Source organism: Typha angustifolia, chromosome 11 (genome assembly GCF_048772165.1).
Source record: "Typha angustifolia cultivar Huaian chromosome 11, ASM4877216v1, whole genome shotgun sequence".
Taxonomy (NCBI): Eukaryota; Viridiplantae; Streptophyta; class Magnoliopsida; order Poales; family Typhaceae; genus Typha; species Typha angustifolia.
The window spans coordinates 1,377,167-1,388,039 of NC_133249.1; the positions used below are offsets into that span (position 1 = coordinate 1,377,167).

The 10,873-nt window shown below is 36.4% G+C and overlaps 1 protein-coding gene across 1 annotated transcript; it reads right to left on the bottom strand.

Annotated features, from left to right (window-relative positions):
• Window positions 1-76: 76 nt before the first annotated feature.
• On the bottom strand, window positions 77-7,956 carry LOC140771249 (uncharacterized). Its single transcript, XM_073112709.1, has 15 exons — window positions 7,494-7,956; window positions 5,789-5,910; window positions 5,595-5,683; window positions 5,472-5,507; window positions 4,954-5,102; window positions 4,785-4,882; window positions 3,861-3,925; window positions 3,193-3,689; window positions 3,020-3,107; window positions 2,786-2,929; window positions 1,661-2,229; window positions 1,419-1,557; window positions 1,268-1,336; window positions 769-897; window positions 77-553 (listed from the first exon to the last, which is right to left on the bottom strand). The coding sequence occupies exons 1-15, from the start codon at window positions 7,688-7,690 to the stop codon at window positions 440-442; spliced, it is 2,505 nt and encodes an 834-aa protein (XP_072968810.1). The 5' UTR covers window positions 7,691-7,956; the 3' UTR covers window positions 77-439.
• Between the last annotated feature and the right edge of the window lie 2,917 nt (window positions 7,957-10,873).

Sequence of the window (10,873 nt, forward strand, 5' to 3'; positions counted from 1 at the left end):
TTTCCTTATGAAATACAAATCTTAAAGTTAAGAGAGAGAGAGAGAGATTGTGGTTTGATATCTTACAAACAGAGGATGATAAAGTCAACTAACATAAAAATAATAGTGTCCAACAAATGATAAGATAAATTTGTACAAATCGTTATCAGACGCTCAATCAAAGGGGAAAAAGGAAAAAGAAGAAATAAGCAGACATATATCTACATGCCAAAACATAGATAATTATGAAAGAATGTTACATGGCTGTCTTATTGGGTCTCCATCAAAGGAATAAGTTCTGCTGGAAAAAACCCATGTTGTGCTAAAAGGATGTCTGTCGGACAGCAACTTGATGTTCCCTCCCTCGTATCTTTCTTCACTTTTATTCCCCACAAAGCAATAGACGTTTCGGAGCCAAAACCACACATTCAAGTGTGTGTATATAGATACAAGTGCCGTTCTACAGGAAGTATGATAATTGTTGCTTCTTTCTTGAGCCTCCTTCCCCATATAAATCATTCCACTGCTTCAACTCATTCATCACGCAGCCTTCAGTGGCGAAACTCGCTGCAACCTGAATCATGATTTATTGCGAACTGAATTAGCTTAAAAGACAACGTCGGGGATATAGTATACATCAACAAAATCTAATAAAAATCTATTGTGGAAAGCAATAATGATAATACGTAGTATGCTGATGAATATACTCCTCGTGCAAATATTCCACCAGGAGTATGAATGCAACATGCTACTTCCTAATATACGGAGAAAAGGATAAGCATAGCTCACTTGATTCTTTGCCTGCCGCAAGTCTTCCATGTTTAAGGGTCTGAGAGTGATTTTCTGTTCATCGCCCACTCCACTGCTTTGTGAAGCCTCTCCTGCATTCTCCCCATTTTCAGCATTCTGCCTTCTCTCCTGAGCCACAAAGTTCATCACACTTGAGAAGCCAAAACTAGTTAAGGACCAAATATCACGGTTTCCAAACTTGACAAATCAAATTACACAAAACAAGATAAGAGTAACAGGGAAAAGGTACATTTGATGTATCAGAATACGAAACTGAATATCTGAGTTTTAAATTAGCAGGCAATGACAATCAACATAATAAGGGACAAAGGAACAAAATGTTATAACATGTGCTAGAAGAACTGTGTTCTCAATATTAGGGTTAACCTGCCTTTCTTGTTAGCCTTCATAGCTACTAAGCTCTCAAAACTGTTAATCAGCAAATTTCAGATTGAGAAAGTTAATTGAATACATAAAAGTTGAGGCCAAAAAGTCTTACCAGTTCTTTTTGTCTTTCCTTCTGAATTAGCTCCCTAACAGGGCGATATGCAGCTGTCACACACAGGTTCTGCCCCCCAAAAAAAAGATTCTCGAAGTTTAGTAGTTAATCATTGTGATGTTGCAACACCAAAAGAAAGAAACATATGGACCTTAAGATCACTCCCGCTATATCCTTCAGTCATTGTGGCAAGCTCCTTGTAGTCAAGTTCTCCTTCAACATCTTCTTTTGACAGAAGTGTCCTCAAAATTGATTCTCTACTCTCCAAAGTTGGTAGCCCAACCATGATTCTGTTAAATATAGAAATTAGAGCTAAAAAATACATCATATTCACTGGTAATAGCTATAACCATGCTCCTCTAAAGTATGAATCGATTAGACATCCAGACACACCTGCGCTCGAACCTCCTAATAATTGCTTCGTCAAGGTCGAATGGTCTGTTTGTCGCTGCCAGAACAAGGATTCTTTCTCCACATTTTGTTAAGAGTCCATCCCAGTGACTCATGAATTCATTCTTGATTTTGCGCATTGCCTCATGTTCTCCAACCCTAGTTCGCTGCCCAAGCATACTGTCAACCTCATCCACAAAAATAATAGTAGGAGCAACCTTTGCAGCTAGAGTAAACAGTGCTCTAACATTCTTTTCATCTTCCCCAAACCATTTGGATGTGATGGTGGACATTGAAACATTAATGAAACTTGCACCAGCTTCATTAGCAATGGCCTTGGCAAGCATAGTCTTCCCAGTTCCGGGAGGCCCAAATAGTAGTATGCCTCTGCAAGGCTTTAAAAGACCTCCTTTGAAGAGGTCAGGTCGTCGAAGAGGAAGCATGACCAACTCTTGAAGTGACTCTTTGATATCATCCAAGGCACCTATGTCATCAAAAGTAACTCCAATTTCACTGGCAGGGATAACCTCAGGCCTGATTCGCTTTTCAAATTCATTGTCTGGCGCAACTTCCTGCTCAGGAAAGTAAGAAAATTCATAAACATTTACCATGCTGCTTAATACAAATATGTAACAATGGAGGTGTATTTCTAACATTTTTTAACTCACAACAAACTCTGCTCAGAGGATCTGAAGATGAAACAAAAATGAAATGAAAGGTTTCACAATATAAGTGAGAACTGAGAAGTGATCCCAAATAATAATGCAAACACAAGGAAAAGAAAGATAATATATTCTGATTCAGAATAGCATGAAAAAAGAAGAGGAATTATTTTATTAACTCTCATTTTGTCCATTGAAAAAGAGAAAATTTAGCTCCTGTAACATGTATATAAGAGTTCCCCGAGTAATTAATATTTTAACAGGTTTTTATTCAATATGACTGATAGTCCACATAATCCAGTTATATTATTATCTACATAACCAAATACATTATTATCTCTGAGACAGCTTTACGAGAAAACAACTCTTCTTATGCATAACATGCTAGGGAGAAAAATTGGAAATACAAGGTCATATGAAACACAGTGAAGGAAAGAAGCACCATAAGTTGAAAAAGAAAATTTACAGGAGCTTTTGCTGGCAGAGATGAATTCTCGCCATCCTTAGTTGCAGGTGCTGATTTATCGGCTTCACTTTTATTTTCAAGTGGTGATTCCTCAGCAGAGGTTTCAGATTTTATGGCAATTGCAGTATCATCATTTAGAGCTTCCTGTAAAGAAAAGTATTTGTGGTCTAAGCAGCTATTTTTGAAATTAGCACAGCATTGTATTATGTTACTCATCAAATATTTGTTACATACCTTCCCTGATTCAACATTTGTCTCCAGTTTTAGAGTATCCTTCCCACCAAGGCTACTTTCTTGGAATATACTCAATCCATGGGATAAACTGTCACGAAAATTTAAAAAATAAGATAAAGTACAATAAGAAAATAGAAAAGCTCAGTATAGAGAATCATCATATACTATCTGACCTCTTAGAGGAAATGATAAGCTTCCCATTCCTGTAGTCAGGATCCTTGTTATTCATCAAATGATAGGAAACTGCCGATATAATAATTTCTTCTATGTAATTGCTGAGAACCATAGCATCCGATAGGCAGATTGAGCCCAAATCGTCGCAGTCAAGATCATTTGCTGCTAGTACTTCTGTAATGTGGTTTCTGTTATCCTGAATTTGGATCATTTTCATGTCCTCTTCCAATTGGGATTTCCAGCTGACCAAATGGGTCTCATCTTCCGGAGGCTTAATTTCAATGTTGTAAGTGAATAGACTACTGAGCGTCCTGTCCACATCTCTATAATCGCTATCAGATTCTACCAACCTTGAACCAAGTACCAACACTGGTCCAGATAGTCGGTTTAACATTTTCTGAAACAAAACTGGCATCCTTTTGGATCTCTGCATAAAGTCCTCAACATCCCTTATGTAAAGGACAACGGGATTACTTCTGGAGACTCTAACAAGGACCTGGACAACAAAGTCAAGTCAGCACCCTCCTAAGAACTATTTCAAATAAACTACAAGCCAACAGAGTATTCAACACCAGAAGCAATCTAATTGTGCTGCACAACATTTCAAAAATAAATAAAAAATATTTTAAAAGATCAAGGATACTAGCAAGACATAAAGAGGAAGTACCTTGTAGAGTGATTTGATGAAAATATGCTCATCGAAAGACCAACTGCTGGTACGCCTGAGAGGAACTGCACAGTTGAAAAATCATATTCTAGATCAATTGTGAAAAATGGTTGTCTTAAAGATCAATCATAGTTTCATGTTTTGGCCTGAAACAATGTTTCCCAGCTATGGGTCCATTTTTCTCAAACCAAATAGCACAAGTTTTGGCTGTTTTCAGCAGTTCCTATTTTGGTAATTACTACAATTTGTGTCAGTTTCTGCTATTTTTAGTGATTTTGGCTAAAACTCATGAGATTCAGCCAAACTAAATAACCAACATAGAGACGCTTTTCATGACTTGCTTTAGAATTACCATCGATTTTATAAGCAATTGCTGCAACCTAAAATAAATCAAATTTCAATTTTCAACACCACCTTTTTGAGATCAAATAAAAAGGTGTTAGATGTATGCACTTAGAGAAAACACAGAGGTCTCAGGTGGAAAACAGTTAGAGAAAACATATAGGTCTCAGGTGGAAAAGCAAACTAAGGGGAACTGCTGAACAGAGTGGCTTATATTAAGCAAATCATAAAGAGTGCAGTCTGATAAAAGAAGTACATGTATAACTAGGAATTGCCACAAGTTAACATACAGTTAAGTTTTGTTTCCCTCTAAACAATAGTAATATAGTATCTGCACCGATAAAAACCAATCTTAATGCCCAAAACTTTCAGTTGAGGAAAGTATTCTCGCCATATTATGCACGGAAACTGATATAAAATAAATTAGGATGACATAGTGCTGATGTAGATACTCACTGTACCTCCAATATTGAAAGCAACAAATTAGAGTTGTTTTAGATAAAGTGCAAATATAACATCTCACAATATATTAAACTTTTACACGACTTAGTTTCTAAAACGAGTAATAGAAAGTGAGATAACCTGGATTTCCACCACATTGTGACGAGAGGTCACTCATATCAGACGAGACCGAGGCATTTTTCCGAAGCATAGAACCACTACTAGCACAATCTGAACACCTGAGAATACAGAAGTCACGTATAGACAAGGTTCATGCAAAACAGAATCATCAACTCAACAAGTTCAATACCTTGGCCTTAACTCCATGCTGCTGCTTTGCCTGCGTATTAATCCTGCATTGATACCTTTAGGCTCCTCCCTCTTAGGAATTATTGAAAGAGATCCGAGGAGACCAGACACCTTCTCCAATGTCGTCTCGGAAACCGATCTTTTATGAAACTGTAAACAGGAAAAGCAGAAATTCTTCAAACATGATTTATTTCTTCACATGAGAATTTTGTTGCCATGTCAAAAATTGTGGAAGGCTATACATCACATCCAATGAATTTATCAGCATCATGCTGAAGACTGAATAATATTTACAAGTCTCACTGCAAGGTGTAACAAGAAAGTGCGGCATCTATTTCCCATGTCCTCTTGTCTAAGATAAAACATTCATACTTCAGAGAGCCGTTTGTTTAAATGAGTATGGCTGTAAACAACAGTAAAATTAATTTTACTGGTGAAATACTATAATCTGTACAATTTTTGCCATGTTAAGCTAAGATAATATCTAATATTGTGTTATACAAGTAATACAAGTCTTACCGAATCTTTGTTCGATATGCCATATTTGCTCTGAATCTGCAACCAAATGCCAGAGATAATATCAGAATCAAAACGATGTAAATACAAGCAAAAACAAGAAAACTACAATTGCACTTGACTAACCTTAAGTGAGAAGTCTGTAAGATCTAGCAAGAGCAACTTGGACTCAAAGTAATGGGATAAAGCCTTCGCAAGCATTTGCTGGTAAAGCTCTTCAGGTGGACATGCACAAAAGTAGTGTAAAAGAATGATTTGATATATGCAAGTTCAGGCACTTTGAATTAAATTCGAGGAAAGAACAAGTTTATGTAAACTACCTGCAGGACCTGAAAGTAATATAGCCCGACTTGCAGGGGAAAGGTTTCGGATATACTTGGACAAGTCTGCTTGCTTCAAGTGAACATAGGCTGCACTTGTCAAGACAACTCGCGTCTGTTCACTATCACCAACATCAACAGTAGGAAGGGGAATACCCAACCAACTTGAAGTAGTTAGCATACCAAAGACATACTCAGCTGTTACAAAAGCAAGCTAAGAAAGCCAAGTTACAGTAGGATCTAGTGATAATTGCCTTGACACAAAGAAAATAGAAACCCATTTCTTTCCACAGAAACATTTGGATGATATAATTTTTGAAGTCACATAAAAGTACCAAAAGTCTAATACTGAAATCAGCTTTGTTCAATTGCTTACTTTACCATTCATGTTCACATTACGATAATATATCCATAAAAGGATTAAGGATGATTTATGCCTTCATGGACTGCTTGACAAACTTTTACAATACTCATAGACATTGTGAGAGATATTATGATAGAAATTTCAAGTCACATGTAAGGTTATAAGATGTGAAAATTTGACATAGTATAGTCCACAACGAACTGAATTGGATTCCATTATGGATATCAATTCCTAGTTCCGTTAGGTTTGGGGCTCCTAGTTCTTCTCTTATTTCTATACTGTTTTCTGGTCTCACTATTGGTACTGGAACTCGGATTTGATGTGGCCAATCGGGAATGGACTTGCTAGATCGTCACTAAGTCAACATTTTGGAGTCACTGGATGAAATAAAAAGTCAAACTATTAAGGCCTGATGTGGAATTATAGATAGGTCCACAAATTACAAGCTAAAGCTTCTAAGGTGAATCAGATTTCAATATGTATATCAAACCGACTTTGATAATAAAGTGGTTATTTGTGTACTAAACTAAATCTGTGAAGGGAGAAATAATTGACAGTCTTGCATTCTACATTATTTCCTTATAAATTTAAACCACTTGCATCACATTAACTGGGCAAATTCGAAATTACAAAGAACTGATAATTGCATTTTTTTTATGCAAAAAATTATGCATTTCAATTTTTTCACTTCACTTTTATGTATTTCACAAAACAAATTAACACTTTATTCTCTAATAAAATATCAGCCAATAAGATCTAACCAAAATATTCTAAATTCTAACGAAATCACAAGGATTAAGGCCTATAGTTATAATAGTATTGCATATACACTATATTACAGACATAGACAGATGATACGCCAAATTCCAAAAATAAATACCAGCAGATGAAAGAAATCCAGATTCCATCTGCAGATATTAAAAGAAACTAAAGAAAAAGGACAAGTTGGAGACACAGGGTATGGGCTTTTTAACAATTATTGGCCACCCCACTCATCCAAGAAGACATGGAAGGTGTGTTTTATTAGCCAAAAAGAAAAAAAAAAAAAAAAAGATATCCTACAGTTGACCCCATCTGACACAGGATCCACGCATAACACCTCGAAGAACCATACAAGAATGAAAAGAGCAAATACCAATTTAAAAACGAAAGGCGAACCACCCATTAGATCTAATCTCCAAAACTAAATAGGGGACAAACACCAACCAATCATTCCAGAAAAACGAACGAATCTCTCCCTTCACGAGGCCTCATGGTTCAATTCGGTACGGAACAGTGAAAATCCACACAAGAATAAAAAAAAAATTTCAAAGACGAATGTTTCTTTTTCTTTTTATTTACCTGAGGTAATAGGGGAATTCATCGAAGGTAACTTTGCTGTCCCTCCCATCCACCACCTGCCTCATCAACTCCGCCTCCACATTTTCCTCCGTCACCCCGGTCGCCGACATCGGCGCCGCCCACTTTCCAACGCCGAGCCCGACCCCGACTCCGATCCCGACCCCAAACGCCGACATGAGTAGATGCTTCTGCTCCATCCGCTTCGCACCCGAACCCCTATATCAAATTCGTACCTCAACATGCAAAGATCCGATCTCGCCTCGCCGGGCTCCGCGGAGGAGACTCCGAACTTTGACGGGATTCAAGTTTCAAATACCGGGCTTCGCAGAAATTGGAGGAAAGGTAGGAGGGGGGTTTTTTTTCCTTTTTTCGTTGCTATAAACGGGGGATGAGGATTCGGACAGGAGTTGCGAGAAATGCGACGTGGGATCGGGTTGAGGTAGTATTTATAGAAAAGGAGAGGGGTTGAAGTGAAAAATAAATAACAATAACAATAATAATAATAATAATAATAATAACAAAGGTTGGACGCAAAAGCAGGGTGGGTATTTGGAAAGTCGAATAGGTGGTGGTCGGAAAACAACGTGCTGGTAGTAGTACTACGTACGCGGGACAAAGGAAAGGGAGGGAAGAGCGTGGGTTCGCGCTGGAACGCTGTTTGCTGTTCAACCTTCGGTGGTCATCTCTTTGGCTCTTTTGCTTGCTTTCTAATGGGATCTTTTCTTTGACACACTGACTAGTGTAGTGCTATGGCCCTTTATAAGATCTTTATTATGCTGCTCTGACTAGGACGTCCCACGTGGCAAGTCCTTAGTATTAGCCGGCGGCCTACTTTTTGACTATATTTTTAATTAATCAAATTCTCCTTTTTTTTAATAAAAAAAATTTTGTTAAATTATTTTTCTATTCTTCAATTATTCATATTATCACCACTTTATTTTTATTATTATTTTTCTTTCTAAAAAGATAAAGATTTCGTGGGAATAGAGGTATAGTTAATTGGACCTAGATCTAATATGAAGCCAATAGTGGTGTACTATGTAAAGCGACACGAGCCTCAAATATAAAAGCACATATAATTTGCTCCTCGTCTTGATTGGTCTCCAGATGGAAGCATTCGTCCAGTTGTCCTCCTGCGCGTCGTATCTGGCAACATTATTTTGGTTAATTCATGCAATAGCTAGTGTAAGAGATCATGTCGTATATTTTGTTCTACTACTGGCTGCTTGCTGTACTCCTTGGAATTTATTATTCATTTGCACCTAAATTTAGGTCAGAGATGTGTCCAGTCCATGAACAAAAAAACTCATTATGTTCATTAATAAACTATTAATTAATGTTGGCGTTGGAAATGAACCCACGTGGCCTTCTGCGTGGAACCAAACTTTGCAACTATAGATTATTTTAGAAGAAAAGTAAATTAAAGTGTAGCTTTTTCTCTTCTCTTTTTTCTTTATTTTTTAAGTTTTTCTTCTATTATTTTTCTCTTTACTTTCATTATATTTACTAAATATCACGAGTGAGAATGTAATGAAAAGTGAGAGAGTTTATATAGATTCCTAAGTCTTCACTTAATAAGTTAATATTTTAGGTTGAATTAGACTTATAAATTTTGTGTCAAATTTTACTTTAGTTTATCTTTCAGTGAGTAATATCAGAGACTGTAGTTTGATAAGTCTAAAATATTTTCTAAAGTGGTTCGATGTGACTAATTTAATAATTATGATAAATATACCGATTCTTATGGAAGAGTAATTATAAAGTAGTAGCTGTGATGTGCAATTGATGAAGTTAAATGTTTTGGGTTGGGCTTGGAAATGCATGTGATTGATGTGTAAGCTCAATTACACTTAATGGATTATTGACTCAGGACGAATAGATTCACAATGACTCGTAAAAGAACGGTTGTTAGTATTAAATAGTCAGATTCTTGGTCACTCGGCACGTTTACGAGTAGAGAATTATTAAGTATCATATTAGAATGAGAGAAAAAAATAAAAGACTTTATAATATAGATTTTTGGACTGAATTGGGATTTTTTAATTTGTGTCAAAATCTATTTTACTGGTCTAAGACTTTTAACAGTATTCATAAACATCATTAATAGTAATAAAGTGTATATATATATATATATATATAATTGACTGAAATTTTCTAATTATTGTTTAGGATTTTTATGTTTCTAAATCTACTAATTATCGGCCAACATAAAGGACAACTCAGAAGGCATATATCAATAATATATAAGAAGCTTTGTCTCCTTAACATATATGATGATAAGAAGCTATAGAAGAAGCACTACCGCTAATTTGCAAGTATTTAATTGGGATAACCTAACTTTTATATTCTAATTTTTGTTCCTTCTTTTGAGGAAATAAAAAATAAAAAAATAAAAAAAAAAAAAAAGCAGTGGTTAGTATCTAAAGGATGGAGATTCCAACACCTTGCCAACTTTAAGAGTTAAAAAATGGGGAGATCCCCTCCGGTATAAAGAATATATTTCCAGCCCCGGCGAATCCAATCTCGACAGGTGGCAGATCCTAGTGATGCCGACAAGAATCCAAGCCCAGAAAGTTGTGATCTCTCACATGATTCTGCTGGTCCAGTGCTGCTGTTGCTGACAGTGATTGCCAGGTCAGCCTCCATTAATTGGTAGACCACCTTCGGGTCTTCTCAAGAACATGGCGTCCAAACTCCAAAAGACGCCCTTAATCATTATATAAGAAGTTTATAACTAAGAAAAGGGATTACACTTAAAAGAAACTTTTCCCTTTCTAACTCCCTTAAGGTATCTTCTCCATTTCTATCCTAGTGAATTCTTCCCAGACTACGTGTAAAGATGCTTGCCTTAGTAACGAAGTCTTTTATCTAACAAAAGTCTTCTATATCCAATGAACGAACGAACGAAGGTGGACATCGCACTAAAAGAAGAAAGAAGAAAGAAGAAATAAGAAGAAGAAGACGACGACCACCACCACCACCACCTCACACAAAGTAAATGTCTCCTCTCATTTGTCTTGTCGCAAATAAATCAAACTGCGAACTGGAAGAAAGAGAGAGAGAGAGAGAGAGAGAGAGTACAATCAATTTATATACAGTACTTCTCATCCAATGCTGAAGACCATGGGGGCTTTTATCTACTTGGTGCTGCGTTTTGAGAAGACAAGGGCTAAAAAGGCGACATCTTCTGTTGCTTTGATGCTGGCCAAAAGATCCCATGCACTCCCTGTTGCACCAATCATTATTCTTTTTTTCTAGAATATTTTCATTTTAAACTCCTGTACTTTTCTAGGATATTTCTCGTCAGTATATATAATTTTTTTTCCCATTACCAACTAATGTGGAGGCATTATTTTAAAAATAATAGTTCAGAGATCTAG